The sequence below is a fragment of the Lissotriton vulgaris genome, chromosome 2_1 (genome assembly GCF_964263255.1).
Source record: "Lissotriton vulgaris chromosome 2_1, aLisVul1.2, whole genome shotgun sequence".
In the NCBI taxonomy this organism is placed as follows: Eukaryota; Metazoa; Chordata; class Amphibia; order Caudata; family Salamandridae; genus Lissotriton; species Lissotriton vulgaris.
Window position 1 is genome coordinate 611,802,007 of NC_141687.1, and position 16,793 is coordinate 611,818,799.

The following is a 16,793-nucleotide window of genomic DNA, read 5'->3' on the forward strand; positions in this document are numbered from 1 at the left end:
TCAGTGTTGTGGAAACTGGGTCTACCTGAGGATTTATTGACCCTAGTTATGAGGTTGCATGAGGCAAATTTTGCCAGGGTACAGTGGGGCAGTCTAGGAGAGGTCACTGCGGACTTCCCGGTCGAGCGGGGAGTTCGGCAGGGGTGTGCAATGGCCCCCCTGCTTTTTTCCTTGTTTATTAACGGAGTAGTAGCTAGAATGCTGTCTGCTAATTTAGACGCCCCCTCGTTGGCGAACATTAAGGTACCAATATTAATGTTCGCAGACGACACTCTTATTCTATCAAAGACTTCGAGAGGCCTGCAGTGTGCCCTCAACATCTTTGAGGAATTTTGTGGGGAGCATGGTCTTGAAGTCAACGTGACCAAAACCAAGTTAATGGATTTTAATCCTCACCGTAATTTCCGATCCAGGCTGACTATGAACCTGCGCCCGCTAGAGGTAGTCAAAGCTTTTACCTACCTTGGTATTTATATAACCTACGATCTCAAATGGTCCCAGCATAGTTACCTAGCGACATTAAGGCATAGACAATTAGCTGGAGCCCTCGGGGCAGAACACAGAAAATCAAAAACTAAACCAATCATGCCAGCCTTACCGGTTTATGAGGCAAAAGCCCTTGGCTCAGCACTATACGGGGCTGAGTTGTGGGGTTTTGGAAAGCTTGATTCATTACAGAGGTCCGAAAACAAGTTCTTTAGGACAATTACTGGTATTCCCAAAAGTACCCCCCTTCTCGCCCTTAGATATGAGCTGGGCAGAAAGGCAGCGGTTGATTTGGCAAAGCTTTGCCAGATATTGTATTGGAGACGACTCTGGACCACCCCAGAACTTAAGAACTATGCTGAAGGCTTTTTGGAGTTAATCAAAGGGGATGTTTTCCATAAGATCAAATGGCTAAAAGACCTTAGATCCTTGTTATGTTTGTTGGGTCTCCAAACCCTTTGGGATAAACCGCCAGGCACACTTTTTCCTAGTAAAATTACTGTAAAGGAGTTGTATTGGGACTAGGTGGCTGAGCGGGACTGGAGAAATATTGACAGGATGCTATCTGAAATCTAAAATCTCTCCTGAACATGAACTTTATTGGGACAAGATAACAAAGCCATGGGATAGGAAGCTTCGAAGTCAAATGAGGATAGGTACTCTTCCGCTCAGGTCCCTAACTGGCAGGTGGCAGGGTTCATCAAATACTTCCTGCCCCGCTTGTGGATCTGCAAAGGAGACTATTGGGCACTTTTTATTCGCCTGTCAAGCCTAGGCCATCCCTAGGCAAATCTGGTTAAAACCTGCATGTAAAAACTTGGGTACCAACAGTAGCATTGTAGCTTTGAGAATCATTTGCACTAGCGCTTGCTTGTCACTGGCAGTAGCGAAATTTATGGGGTGGGCTTGGTCTATTAGGAAAAAATTGTTAGCCGAGTAACTGTTTATATTGGGATGGTTTTATTGAAGCTACTTGACGTAGTTTATATTTCATATCTTATGTATATATATTCATGCTTTTATGTAAAGTACTTGCTTTTATTTGTTCGAGGCAACCATTTAATATAGTTTTAATATTTTTGTATGTATTGTGCTTTTATGAGAAATGCGCGAATAAAGCCTCTTTGAATTGGAGGTGATGACAGCCAGAAAGGCAGTCTTTAAAGTGAGAAGTCTGAGAGGACAGTTATGTAGCGGGTCAAAGGGAGCACACAAGATAAGTAAGAACCAAGTTCAAGTACAACTGAGGCATTACGAAGGGAACAGGAGGAAAAAGATGAGTAATGCCCTTAACCCCTTCGATGCTCATGACGAGCTCAGCTCGTCATGAGGCACGGTTGAGCTGTGCTGATGACGAGCTGAGCTCGTCATGAACAATGGGATTTACCGATCAATCAGCACAGGAGGGGAAAACCATTAGCAGCGATGGTGTTAAGAAAGCGATTTACAACAGAGGACTTGAAAAAAGAAGGCTGAAATGGCTGAGAGATAGCCTTTAAAAGGGCCCAGAGCAGAGCCCTGCTGGGTCAAAGAGGAGGAACAAGAGAACCTCAGAAAGCGGGGCAGAAAGGGGATCCCCAGCCTTTGCTGCGCACCATGTCACAAATTTGTTCCATCTGCAGGCGTATACAGTCTTAGTGGAGGGACGCCTGGCTGCCAAGATAACATCACAGACTTCGGGAGGAAGGTCGAAGGCTGTCAACCGTCACCGCTGAATCTCCACGCAAGGAGGTGGAGGCTGGACGGGTTCAAGTGGAGGACCAACCCCTGATGCTGTCAGGCACTCCGATTGGAGGATCGATGGCTATATGTGACAGCTAGAGATACCAGACTCTTCGCGGCCAATCCCGAGCCACAAGGATGACATGAGCCTGGTCGTTCCTGATCTTCTTGGGAGTTCTGAGCAAAAGTGGTATGGGTGGAAAGACATGCAGCAGACTGGAGCACCACTAGGCGAAAAGTCTCCGAGCAAGAGACACCTTGGAAACTCCAGGGCGCAGAAGTGGAGACACAGAATGTTTGGCGGAGTTCTAACCAAGGTTCTTCCCAAAGTGGAAAGAAACCTTGCACCACTAACGGATGGAGGCAACATTCATGACCTGCTAGATTTCTTCGGCTGAGTTCATCCGATCTGGTATTCAGATATCGGGCCTAGGAAATTAAATGCCCCAGCATTCCAACAAAGTCTACAGATGAAGGGCCTCTTGACAGAGGGTCCACGACCTCATCCCTCAGTGTGTTGCAGTACCACATGGCGGTAGTGTTGTCTGTGAAAGACTGCCCTAACCTTTCCTTGATGGGAGGGTAGAAAAACTTTAAGTGCCAGTCCGATTGCTTGGAGCTCCAACAGGTTGATGTGGAGTCCAGATTCCACTGGAGATCAGAGCCTTCTGATCTCCACCTGTCCCAGATGGCCTCCCCTGCCTAGGAGTGACACATCAGTCACTACTGTTAGATGTGGGTGGGGAAGGGAGAGGGGTCTGCCGCTGACCCAATCTCGGTTGGTTAACCACCACTGACTATCTTTTGCAGAGCACTCTGAGATCTGGACCATGTCGGTCCATTTGAACTTCAGGTCCCACCGCAGAGCCCACATATGCCAGTAGCCATGTGTCACAAATAGCATGCAGGAGACCATGAGGCCCAGCAGCCTCAGAATCAGGAACAAAATCCAGGATAAAGCCTACACCTTGGTATCATAGCCTGAATATCCTGGAATCGCTGTTCACTATAAGCCTGAAAATTCACTGTGTTCAGAACAGTCCATTGAAAGGAAACATTTGAGAAGGGCAGGTGTGACTTCAGTACTTTGATAGTGAACTCTAGCAATTGCAGGAGGTCCACCATAGTCTGGAGGTGGGAGAAAACAGCCTGGGCGACCTTGCCTAAAACAGCCAGTCCTCAAGATCGGGAAAGACTGTCAGCCTTGACCTCCGCAGATGAGCTGCAACCAACGCAATCACCCTGGTGAACACCTGAGAGGCGCTGGTAAGGCCAAAGGGGAGCACAGTGAACTGTAAGTGCTCGTGGTCTACGGTTAGCTGCAGGTAACCTCTGTTGGCAGGCAGGACAGGTATGTGGAAGTAAAGGTCCTGCAAGTCCAACTTGAGCAAGTGTGAGCATTTTGATTTTCTCCATCAGGAAGAAATTCAATAGTGCAGGTCTAGAATAGAACAAAGAGAGGGAATAGCAACCTTGACAACTTGTGATTCTGGCACCCTCTCTATGGCTCACTTGGCCAAGACAGTCGTCACTTACTGGTGGAGTATGGAGGTATCCTACTCAGTCAGCTTGTTGTAAGTAGGTGGCAAGGGTGGCGGAGTAGACAGAAAAGGAGGGAGTAGCCCCTTCGGAAAATCTGGAAACTCAGTGGACGTTATCAACATCAGGCATTAGGAAGAATGATGTCTGAGAAGGTGACTTCCTATGGGCTGTGATTGCCGCTAAGTGAACCCGGATGGAGGGGTACTTGAGGCCTGACTTTGCTAAATGCAACAGATAGGGTAGAATCACCTGCTTCTGACCATGGATAGGGTCAAGAGAGTTGTCAAGACACCATATGAAGCATCTCTTCCACTTGAAAGCATATGACTTCCTAGTGGAAGGTCTCTTGGCTTCTTTGAGAATGTTCATGAGGTCTGCTGGAAGGTCTAGGTGTCCATACTGGATGACCTCAGGAGCCAAGCCATCAAGCGAAGGGAGGGAAGGTTTGGGAGGGGGGGGGAGGAAGGGGGGGGGGGGGGGGGGGGAAGGACACACCTTCCCCTGTTCCTTGGTCAACTAGTCTGGACGGCAAGGATGTAGCCAGTGCAGGACTTTCGACAGTTGGAGGAGATCCGGGTACCACCACTGGCGTGGCCACTCCGGCGCTATCAGGATCATCCTGGTGTTGGGTCTGTAGAGTTTCTGAATCACCGCCGGGATCAAAGGCAGGGGAGGAAAGGCGTTCGGCAAGGTCTGCGACCAGCTGATCAAAAAAGCGTTCCCTGGGAGTCGTGTTGGGGGAACCTGGACGCGAAGGGGCATTTTGCATTTGCCGCGTCTGCGAACAGGTCTATGTCCGGTACGCTCCATTGCAGAAATACCTCTTGTGCGTCCTCTTCGTTGAGCACCCAATCGTGCGCTTCTATGAAGTCTCTGCTTAGGCAGTCTGCTTGGGTATTTTGGCTACCTGGTAGATGAACTGCCACGATGGATAGACCTCTGCCAGGAGCCAGTGCCAGATGGCTTGCGCTTCCAGGGATCAGACTCTTGACCTGGTGGCTCCCTGCTTGTTCAGATAGAACATAGTTGTTGTGTTGTCCGTCTGAACTTGGATGTAGTTGGTGCCCGGAGAAGGATAAAGAAATTTGAGCTACAGATGAACTGCTCGAAGCTCTAGGAAGTTGATGTGGTAGCTTCGCTCTACTTCGGACCAGAGACCTTGGACCCGAAGCTGGTCCATATGAGCGCCCCAGACTGGAAGAGAGGCATCCGTAACCACTGACTGAGATGGAGGAGGGCGATGGAATGGAACTCCCCGGAGGGGATTGGAATGTTTCATCCACCATCTGATTGAGTCTCTGGCATCTTGTAGAAGAGAGACACGGTCCTTCCAGCGACCTGACCTCCGAGACCATTGGTCCTCGAGAGCCTGCTGAAGAGTCCTCATGTGAAGGCGTGCATTGGGCACGATGTAGATGCATGAGGCCATGGACCCCAGGAGAGAGGACACTTGCCTGGCGGTGGGACTGATGGTCCAGTAGAAGACGACACTTTAGGAGCATGGATGACAACCTCTCCTCCGAAGGACACACGCTTGCCTGCACGGAGTCCAGGGAAGCACCCAGGTAATGAATCCGTTGGGAAGGGTTCAGAACTGACTTTTTGAAGTTGACCTGCAACCCCAATGAGTTCATCAGGTTGAGACAGAACAAAAGATGTGTCTGAAGCAGAGCCAGAGTGGAGCTTTTCAGCAACCAATCGTCTAGATAGGGACATACGAAGATCTTCCACCTGCAGAGAATAGCAGCCACCACCGCCATGCACTTGGAGAATGTCCCTGGTGCGGATTTGAGGCCAAACGGAAGCACTCGATACTGGTAGTGATGGCGTCCGATCTGAAACCTGAGAAACTTTCGGTGTTTTACTGAGACTATGTGAAAGTAGGCGTCCTGCAGGTCGATGGCACACATCCATTCTCCCTGATGAAGATGCAGGAAGATCTGGTACAGGGCTAGCATGCAGAATATTTCTCTTTTGACAAATCTGTTCAGTAGTCGTAGGTCTAGAATGGGCCTGTATTCTTTGACTACTCTTTTTTTGGACAAGAAAATAGCGGAAGTAGACTCCTCTGCATGGAAGGAACCTCCTCCATGGCCTTCTTGAGGAGGACAGACTTCGTCCTGCAGCAGTGGACTGTGGAATCGGGGAAGGTGCTTTATTTGAGGGAAGACTTGTGAAGGGGGGTGGGGGGCTTGAACCTCAGCAAGTAACCGTGCTGGACAATATTCAGCACCCATCTGTCCTTTGTTATGGATCTCCACTCTTCCAGCTGATGAAAAACACTCCCTCCCACCGGAGTGGCGAACAGTTGCGGAGGAAGAAACAGCTCAGGGCTTGGGAGGCTGCTTGGAGACAGACTGCTGCTTGTTACTGTTGCCTCTGCCTCTGCTAGTGCGTCTCTGCTAAAATTGGGTTTTCTGCTGTGTTTGGGATGACCATGGAGGGGTTTGAACCCTCTGCTGGTAAGGTCGCTTGTACCCCTGACAAAAGCGCTTTTTAAATTCTTTACTCTTTTCCAAACCCACAGCCTTCAGCGTCCATTTACGATTTCATTTTGGTCATCTCATCAGCGTGTGAACCAAAGAGAGAAGAACCATTAAAGGGGAGGCTCAAGATCTTCTGAGCATCCGGCTTGAGGCCCGTAATGCGGAGCCACGCCGAACACCGTGAGCAGATTTCATGGGAGTAGCCATGGGCCGCGAGGTCAGAAGAGTCTGCTGCAACACTAATGACCTGGTTGGCTAAGAGTCCTCCCTCCTGCAGGACTTCGACAAAGTCCTGTCGGTCTTCCTTAGGAAGCTTCTCTGTGAAGCGAGTGAGGGAGTCCCAGAGGGACCTATCGTACCTCCAGAGTAGAGCAGAGGCACTAGCCACGTTCATTTTATGAAGCACAGCTGTTGCATACCTTACTGCCAAACGAATCCATGAGTTTGCTGTCCTTTTCTGGGGGTACCGTGGATTAGGTGGAGGCCGAATGAGACTTCATGGCAGCCGCCACGATAACCGAGTCAGCTGGTGGATCTGATCTGAGGAACAAGGGGTCCTCTGCGGGAGCCTTGTACTTCTTGGCAAGTCTTGATAGAACAGAACTTACCACTGCAGGCGTGAGGAAGGTAGCCATCGCCAGTTTAATGAAGCCAGGCACCAGAGGCAGCAGAGGTCTAGGCGCTGTCCGGTGATGAAGTGTCAAAAATTATGGAGGTGGGTACCACAGGAGTATGCAGAAAGATGTTAAGCTTCTTTGCTCCCCTGCCCAGCACATCTGTAAAAGTTGCGATGTTATCAATAGGTGAGACTTATGAAGGAGGAGTAGAGTAGGTCGAAGAATAGTCCCGGACCGTAGACCTCGTAGAAGAGGACCAAGTTGGAGATTTTGTGCGTCCGCTGTTGTGTGACCTGCCGCGATGACCGCTATGCCGACCCCTGGATCTAGACTTATGTCTAGACGGAGATTTTGGCCTCGGGGAAGGACTTGGCAGGTGTTCTTGCCCGTGCTGGAGAGCGTGATCTGGCAGGAGATCTTGGTCTGGATGAGGGTCGTGGCCTCAGAGGAGGAGACTTAGATGGTCTGACCGGAGTACTTGTCCCTGGAACAGATGTGAGACTGCGCGGAGTAATCTGAGCCTGGACTACTGCGACCGCCCGATACAGCTCCCTGAGGACAGTGAGATGACACACTGCGTGATCTGTCCGCAGACCTGGTAGAAGCTTCTGGAGAGATCTCCACAATGTTCAACCCAGGAGATGAAGATCTGTCTCCTGATGACCTGGACCCAGTTGACTCCTCAACCACCGTGACCTCTTCCCTCGAAGGCAAAATTTCGACAGACGTTTGTGTGACCAATGGCGTAGAGAGGCCTTGATGCTCGACGTCGATCGTCCACGCCGTGGTGACCTCGACTGCGATATTCGGTGTAGAGTCGGTGACCTCGACATCAATCTTCCTAGTTGTCGGGCCGACGGCGAACCTCCATGGCGTCCTGTCGACGACTACCTTCTTCGACGTAGTGCCGACGATGACTCTTGACGTCGCCTAGACTTCGACTTCCTCGTCGTCGAATGGTGGGATCTCGAAGACCCTCTCGACAGCGGCACGCCAGTCGGCGGCAATCTGGAAGCAGTCATAACTCTCGAAGCTGACCCCCTCGAGGGTGGCGGAGAGTGTCTCGACGTCGATGGAAGCCTCGACGTCGGCGGAGACTTGGACATGTCAGCAGCCACAGACTTCGAGCCCGAAGTGTGGCGTCTCGACGCCGACTTACTTGGCTGCGGCAGAGACTCGACGTCGCGCTGGTGATCCAGAAGAGCGTCTGGGCCTCTTTGACGGAGATATTCGTCCTCCCTTCCTCTTTCTGGAGGCAGGGGATGCGGAACGTCGCCGTTTTTGGGCATGCTTGCTTGAAGAAAACGTCCTGGGGCCTCCATGGCCACCCACCTGATGACTTTTGTCTTTCTCCAACATGGCATGAAGTCTGATATGTTATCTGTCACGAAGAGTCTGCCTAGAGAACTTCTGACAGTTTTGGCACTGGTCAGGGTTGTGTGCAGATGGAAGGCACACGATGCACACTGCGTGTGGGTCGGCCAGTGCCATCTTCGTGTCACAAGGACACTTCCGGAATAAAGCAGGCATTCTGAGAAAAATTGAAGTGGAACACCACAAATACCAAAGCAGAAGCCTTAATAAACCAGAAGATGTCGAATTTTGTGAAAAAAATCACTCAGAATAACAATTTCAGTCAAAAACTGAAGAGCTCAAGCTCCAGGATCCTAACAGAAGGAGGCGGAAAAAAGAACTGACCCAACTGCCACCTGTGGTGCATCATGGGAGCAGGGGTTCACCTTCAGGTATGCCTTAAAGGCAAGGTGTCAGTCTTTCTTTGTTTCTTTACACTCTACTGCAGCCTACTGGCAAATGCCAAATTACAGGTTTTCTTATGGCAATAAAGCATTGTTGTATGTAAATGTTTACTGCTCTCTTTCTTCCATAGGGGTTGGGAGAGTACTACTTTGTGTATGCTAATTTGTGTAATTTTGCGACAGTTTGGAAATGTTCTAGGCTGCAAATATGTATATATATATATATATATATATATATATATATATATATACATACATATATACATATACATATATACATACACATATATATTTATATGTATTTTCTATATGCTCCGGGATTATTCATAGATTAGGACTATTGATGAGAACCCCCTGGATGAGAACTAGTAACTTCTTAACTTGAAAGGAGCAAATGTGAGGGCTGCCTATTCAACGCTTCGTGTAAGGAGTGACTTGTCAGCTCTATGACATGGCTATCTGGGTGGGGGAGGAGGGGAGTGAGCTCAGGTTTAAATTATTGAAGCCTTTTGTTATGTCTAACAAGCTGGGACTATTACTGGTGATGGACTACCAACCATGCCAAATAATTAACTTATACACTCCTCCTCTGGAAATGGCAAGCAAAGGAGGGCAAGTGATGACGACACTCTTCGTTTGGTTCTCTTGTAGAGCTGATTGATTGTCTCCACTATTATTAGAATGCCTTCTCTGCTAACTGAAATGTCACTGCAGATACTGCCAGGAAGGGTTTTGAAATCTCTGCAGATACTAGTGTTGATATCTTGTCGAGAGGCTTTCTTTTCCTCTAGACCTATTGCTTTCAAGGACTGAGTGCTGAAAAAAGTGAGAATCGGATACTCAAGAGTTGGTTGCGTTGATTAAGGTTGGTTAATGAAGCTAAGATGAGCATCTAAGGGATGCAGATGAACGTATCTATGCACTGTCCTTGGCTGGCAGCTTTTTTTCTATTTTCTTAAGGCAGAGTTTGCCATCAGTGTTACAAATTTACAATTGTTGAATCAAGGAAAATTAACACATAGTGGTCTTGAAACAACTAACGTTTGGAATGTCGCAACAATCGGAGGCTGTGGAAAGTCCAGAATATATAATTAATTAAAGAACACCTTTCACAGAACAGGCATCCAAGTTATGTTTAATACATTTGAGTCTGAATACTGTGACCTTTTGAAAAAAAAGCTGTCGGATATGTAGAACTGATCATCTAAGTGTAGGTTCAGACCCTTTGTCTAGTTTCGCTTATCCACATACAGCAACTTTTTCAAAGACTGCAGTACACTTTTAGTAACAAATGTACATCTTAATCTTCCACACGTGTACTCACCTTCCAAGTCCTGCTACGCAGTGCACTGCAATGCAGCATCCTGCCTCTTCACGAAATTTTGTTTTCAAGAGGTTTAACCAATCATCAACAATCTGAGTTGGAGGTGGGGCTCCATCATCAAATGGCCAGTCCTTGTATGTTGGAAGGGAGAGAGGGAGGGAATAAAGAACATTGTGTTTACCACTAGGAATGATAAACCATTAAGGAAAGTTCAACAGAATAGACCACTTTCATAAATAAATGTTTCCCAAAATCAGGGATTTTCAGCAACAAGAGTGTCAAGCTCTTCAACCACATGGGAGCCTGAGATAGAAAAGTATTTTTATAGTCATCACTCCAAGGTTCAAGAACCTCAGCAATGGGCTACACCTCTTTTTTTCCAGTTCTGGAGGTTTCTTTCAAGTTAGGAAACAGACTGAACACTTCACAAAGAGGAAATATTCCAGCAGCTTGCTAGATTTATCACAATTTATGTACAATGGAGGAACAAATGTATGCATGGATGTAAACTGCTTTGCTGTGCAGGTCCTGTGGGGACTAGGCACTCATTACCTCTGCCATCATGAGTGAGCACCCTGATTGAACTTTGATCTTGCATAAGGCTGCTGGAACAGTCTTCCATTGGCAAGGGTTGATCCTAGCAGGCAAACCCTAATCATAGAAGGCCTCTTGCACCAGATTCCTGACCTGCGTAGTGTTATCTAAACATGAAAACACCAAATTGTATAAGCAAATTATAAGCACTACTATACATCAGAATCTATAGCACCAACACAGAGCGCAAAAAATATAAAACCAGTGGTGAAGTCCATTTGATCTAAAAGTGTGCTAATTTATCAACCTCATCTCTTCACAATAGCACACAAGCACAAAGCTTTAAGATACAAGAACAACTTTGGAGCAACTTTTGGAAAATCGTGCACACAACAATGCTTACCTCATACATAAAACACCCATACAGTCTACCAACCACACAAACCGATCTGGCTTGTGTCACTGCTGGGCAAGGCAATAATAAATTAAAGTTCCAGCGCACACCAAGTAAAGCTGCCAGACATGTAAGCTTCAAATTGCTATTCAGTGGGCAAGCTCTCATGCTCTGTCTTGCATTAAAAGGACAAGCTCAATGTAATAGTGAAGAGCCACAATAGGGGGAACAAGACTCTATACAAATATCAATAATAAAACAGAAGCCAGTAAAAGATTAAGGCGCAGTTCAAGAGACATGAAAAATGCAAAGCCATTTACATTTATACTGATAGTGGACTATTTCCTATTTTCCTAGCAGCACTCTAGACAAAGTAATTTTCAAAAAAGGAAAAAAATACTTGCTTAGTTGCGGGTCAATGGCTCACTGGTTAGTGGCTAGCCTGGTTGTAATATATTCCACATTTGACAAAGGAATTCATTTCCAGATTAGAAATAAAGTTTGACGGTGTTAAAGAAGCTGGAGCATAGGGGTGGGAGGTTGTTGGTATGCAATGGTGCCTCTGATGGTTGCCTTGTCTGTGTGGAGCTTGAAGTTGAGATGTTCCACTACAAGCAGTGTCAGTCTCCCATATTTATGTACTCACCTCCCTTCGGAGACTATCTTCCCAGGAGCTGGTAGTCAACCCTTTGGAGGATATACCGCTGCTGTTGGGCTGACCTCAGCCTCGCTCTAAATGTTACCTCCCAATGCCAATGTGGCTTCACCACAGTTCACTGTGATGACCTACGAGAGTTTGCAGGTGTAGATCAAACAATGGTTTGAGATTTTCAAGCTGGTGGCAGTTCCCTCTGGAGCCCCTTTGGGTCACATGAGGCCCTTTGGGGTGTCATATGGATTTATGCTGGTGCCTTATAGCCACATGCATACCACACTAGAGACAGCAGTCACTGTGGGTTGCACTGGTGCAACCATGTATGGTGCCAAAACCATTGATGGAGCAAGGACTCGTAGAAAAGAGACTTGCTCGGAAGCAATCCACTCCTTTAACTAACAAGTTATTAAAATTGTTTTGTGTAAAACTAATGCGCACCACAAGAATACGCCGGTTAGTGAAGCTAGCTTATGTGTTTACTAACGATAATAACATAAACGTAGGACTGAAACCTCTTTTAACAGGAAATCTCGACTGTGCATGCGTCAAGTGCATTTTCGCAGTAGGACAAGCTTTTGCTTGGAGGGAAATTCTTGAGCAGGAGCAGAAGACACTAAAATGGAGACTTGAAGACTCACGTGCATGGCATCTGTTTGAACAAAATCCAGTGGTTTCTACAAAAGCTAACTCAGGGATAAGTCTAATAAATAAACTGGGATAGAGTAGAAGTGGGTGGTATACAGTGAAACCATTTATTTTTTAAAGCAACATTTGTCTTTCTGACTATCAATAGTGCGCATTTGGGCCTCATGTATAACTGAAGTAAGCGGAGTAAAGAAAGACAACGCATGTGCACTGGAAGTTAACCCAGAATGAGGACATAGCTGTTGAACGAAAGCCAAGGTCATAAAGAGTCCAACCCTGGGAACATATGGCCAAAAGTCCAACGAAGTAGAATTAAATTATTAACAAAAATGTTGCAAATAAAACGTGAATGCGTGTGTTAGCTAAAATTTTGAATAAAAATTAAGGGATGGGTTTTTGAAAAAAGGGGCATACTGATTCAGATGACATGTAAGCATGGTGTGATGATCTCCCCCCACCCCCTTGCCTGACAAATTAGATTTCGTATTTTTACTATATTGAAACTTAAGTGAGTGATACATGAAGAACGTAAGGTATAATTGAGATAGCCTTAGTTAGCGAGATTTTGGGATGCTGTTGCTGGGGGGAATGCGGATTAAGAATCGAATGCAGAACCTGAAGCAGAACTTTCTTTCCTAATTTAATTGGGTTAGATAAGAAGATCGCAGAAGAATCTCAAAAAGAAAGTGTGTCAAAGAGGGGTGAGACGCAACCGTCGGTATTTAGAGAGGTCAACTATCCTGTCCTGAATCCTGTCCTGAAGTCGTTGTCGCCTGATCTATCCCGGGAAACCCTTACCAGCCCTTTGGCCTGGGGGTTGGTCCTTACACCATTCTTGGTAATTATATTTTCACACTATTTGCAGATGTTCTTTTCGCTCTGTCCTCTCCCTTTCTGAGCACTGATAATTGCATGAGTCCAAAGTATGTGTTTGAGGATTAATTGTATTTTCTCTCCCAAGAATGTTGGTGACTGCACTGTGTATTTGAGATGGTTCACATACGTTTGAAATTTAGATAGATTTAAAACTTTCCAGAGTCCGTGGTTATTTACATTTGTTTATGTCATCTTCACCATCAACTAGTTCAACTAATGGTCCATAGACCAGAGGAAATGCATTTTTGATGAGTGAAAGGTTAGTTAGGAGTATTAAATAACTAATCTTGAAAACTGTGGAAAAATGTTAAACTTTGACTCCAGCGGTTTACTCAATTGTGTTTGTGTGTTTATGGGCCCAGGTGAGTATATGGTAGTGGAGCATCAGTTGTTGGTACGCCGCTGGATCAGTTTTCTGGTAGTAGAGTTATGGTTATTATTGACTAGTTTGGTGATAAATATGGATTATTGATGTTTAACAAAAGTTAGCATTTTGTTTTATGTTGTCCGGAAATCCCATGGAAATCAATAGCGGGTGGTGAGAGAAGCCACACTGCAGTGAGGTTACTCGTCTGTTGGAATAATACTGAGAAGCTACGTAGGGCTGGCAGTATTAAACTAGGGACTATTCCGTATAAAAGTAGAGTGTGAGTGATAGCAGATGGTTCACTGGTGAAACTTTGGTCTTATTTCTCAGTAGGGGTAACACTGGAGGAGTAACATGTTCTCCCAAGCTTAAATGAAGTATAATCAGGGGTTTTACTCGCAGCAGAAGAGGAGCAATTCTGAGACTCCAGAATAAGTTGAAAAATCTATCCTTTGTTTAGCGGAGCAGGCAGAGTAGCAAATGTTTTTATGTTATTAAGAACGGATTTTATGTGAAGAAAAGTAAAGAAATACGTTTTTGTATTACCTTGTGAAGGGAGGGTCAGTCGCCGGAGTTGTGCTGATGTCACAGAGAGCTGCGTTGGGTTGATTGAAACAGAGGCGTGAGACAGAAGCAGATTGTAAAGGAGGGGGTCAGTAGTTCGGAGCAAAACTTTCGTCACAAAAGGCAGCGCCCGCATTGGTCAGACTACGAGCGTAAACCAGATAGAAGCTGCATTAGGATTGGTCGAAAAAGAGTTGCATGTAGGATTCTGATTTGACACCTGGTGTGAGTTGCACAGATATCAGAGTTCAAGGGTTTGCGGAGTATTCTTTCATAGACCGTCCATCCAGAATGTATGGAGGAAAGAGAAAAATGTCATTGAGAAAGAAAATTAAGTAATGTCTTTAAGATAAGCCTGTGTTGACTAGAGAGGGAATTCCTATTCTGCCACCCAAGACGCCTGCTTCCTTTATGATGATGGAAAGGGGATATGATACTTGTGTATGGATGGAGAATTGGATAGAAAATACAAAAGATGGAGTTCTAGCTTTTCCAGAACATGGTACGTTTAATGGGAGAATTCTTCAGAATTTGAGATTAAGAATGAATTATTAGGAACCAAGACCTAGGCTAACACAGTATGAGGCTTTGGAAGAATGGGAGACAGTCATTTGAATGAGAGAAATGCAGAGGAGGTAAGACAGAATTTACCAGATATTTGCGTGATTCACGTAAAGGTCAGATGAAGCAATGGAAGAGAGCTATGGTATCAGAAGGTTTATACCCAGTAGTAAAGGCTGAGGAACAGTCAGGAAGCAAGTGTAAGGAGAAAACAAAACAAATGAATGTGACAGGATATGGTGAATCGGATGAATTATTGGAGGAAATTTTAACAAAAAATCCTCCACCCAATCAAGAAGGACCCAGTAGAGTCACCCCAAGTGCATCGGTAATGGGAACACCCTTAATTCCTAAATTGTACATGCTACATCAGTCAATAGGGTGCTTCAAGATAATGAGCGAGAAGCTTTGAATAGAACTAGAGAGTAAGTAGTACAGAAAATAAGTCAATTGAATTTAAATACTGAAGCTTGGACAGTACTAGTGACTATAGGCCCTGTTATCCCATTATATGGAGATAACAGGAGTTGCCCAAAATCTCAAGCTGTAACAAATAGTTTGAGTAATCCCAGAAAAGAGGTAGTAATAGCTGATGATCAGGCCAGTGAGTGTGAATCAGTCATTTCATTAATGGACCGTCCAATGAGGAACCTTTAACTGAACTCCGAAAAGAGTTACACCCAGACATTTGAAAGAGAAAGGGTCTATGGTACCTTTAGGAACTAGAGGCTCAACAGCAGTTACTCCAGAAGATTTAGAAAGATAGGCACAGGGAATAGAAAAAGATAGCTCAACACCAAAGATATTAGATATTTACAGATTGAAAGTGGAGTAAGAGGAGATGATAGCTGGAAATGTGGGAATAGAAAGAATGAACCTTCACAATGATGGAGAGTTGTTGTTTATATGTAGAAGTATAACACGATTGGCAAGATTGTTCCATGAGAGATTGATGGAGCTTGCTTCAGAGATTGGAGTAGATATAGGGAGATCAAAATTATTACAGAAACCATATCGAGTGGAGTTTACTGACAAGGATTTAGAGAATATGAATGTGTCTGGTAAAAGATTACAGATAAAAGAGTTAATGAACACTTTGCAGAAGTGGGGAGACATTGACAAGTGGAGGACTAGGTTGACAAGAAAGAAGGATTAAGCACAGGCAAAGGAAGCATCATCTGCATTAAAAGAATCAGAAAAGGCAGAGAGATTGTGTCCCATGAAAGAAGTTCCTGGTGGTGGATAGGTTCATGTTCCTAGGAGCAGACAGGATATTTTGTAATTTACAAACGATTTCCCTAAGTTAAGAGAGAAACCTGTTGAATGGTACAAACTGGTTGAAAGATTTGTGAACGTTTCGAAGGTTCTGCTGAAGGATCTGGATGGTTTGTTTTGTATTTTGTGGCCGCATCTTGTGATGGAACCCAGAGAACGAGTAGGTCGAAATGACGATGGTTGCGGAGCACAGGTTAGTACAGGCCCCTCCACCCAGATAAACCATGAGGCGTATTATTGCCACAAAATAAATACTACGTGTTCAGAATCAAATGTATGTATTTTATCTAATGCTTATACGATAGGGGTGCATTTATAAATTCTATTTCACTTTATTATAGGTCTTGCATGGAGAGGTACACATGAGGCTGGCCCAAATGTTTTCCTCAAGAGGTTTAGGGGATACCTCGAAATATGTCGACAATACTAGGGATTGTAATTACATACGTTATTTTTCCCTTTTATTAACCCCTTTTTATCCTTACCAACTAGGAGCAGGAGCAGGAATAACACATTAACTCACTAGTTAGGTAAATTTTAAAGTCACACACCACTCCCCCTACACCCCACCACACATTCTCACAAACTAAGTGCTCCTACATAACTCCGCAAGTCGCAGCATGCCCCAAACAGCAGATGTTTGGGATGGCCCCAATGATGTAGCATGTCACCTAGGGGCAACCCTGGGTGAGTGAGGGGAAAAGAAACTTTGTGAACACTCAAAAATACAGTGCAAAGTGGTAAGAAAAATTCTGTTATACTATTTTTTACAGAATGATAACGACGAAGCGGATTATGTGTAATGACTGTGTCTGAGGAAGAGGAGTGCGTGCTGGTGCGCATCCTTGCCGGTAGATCAGTCAGGGTCATTAATTGATGGGAAAGTGGAAGGTAGTGATATGACTTTTCTATTGGATACTGGTGCTACCCGGGCTACTGTGAGAACAGCAGATATCCCAAACCTATCCCTCTCGGGAGAATCCATCCA

General features: G+C 45.5%; 1 protein-coding gene across 5 annotated transcripts in view; it reads right to left on the minus strand.

Annotated features, from left to right (window-relative positions):
* Nucleotides 1-16,793, minus strand: part of PTP4A2 (protein tyrosine phosphatase 4A2) — a 259,598-nt gene that overhangs the window by 94,236 nt on the left and 148,569 nt on the right. For all 5 annotated transcript variants that reach the window (XM_086955650.1, XM_086955653.1, XM_086955652.1 and 2 more), the window contains one exon: nucleotides 9,935-10,065. In XM_086955650.1, coding sequence (XP_086811776.1) covers nucleotides 9,935-10,065 — 131 coding nt within the window. The remainder of the gene's footprint in view (nucleotides 1-9,934; nucleotides 10,066-16,793) is intronic.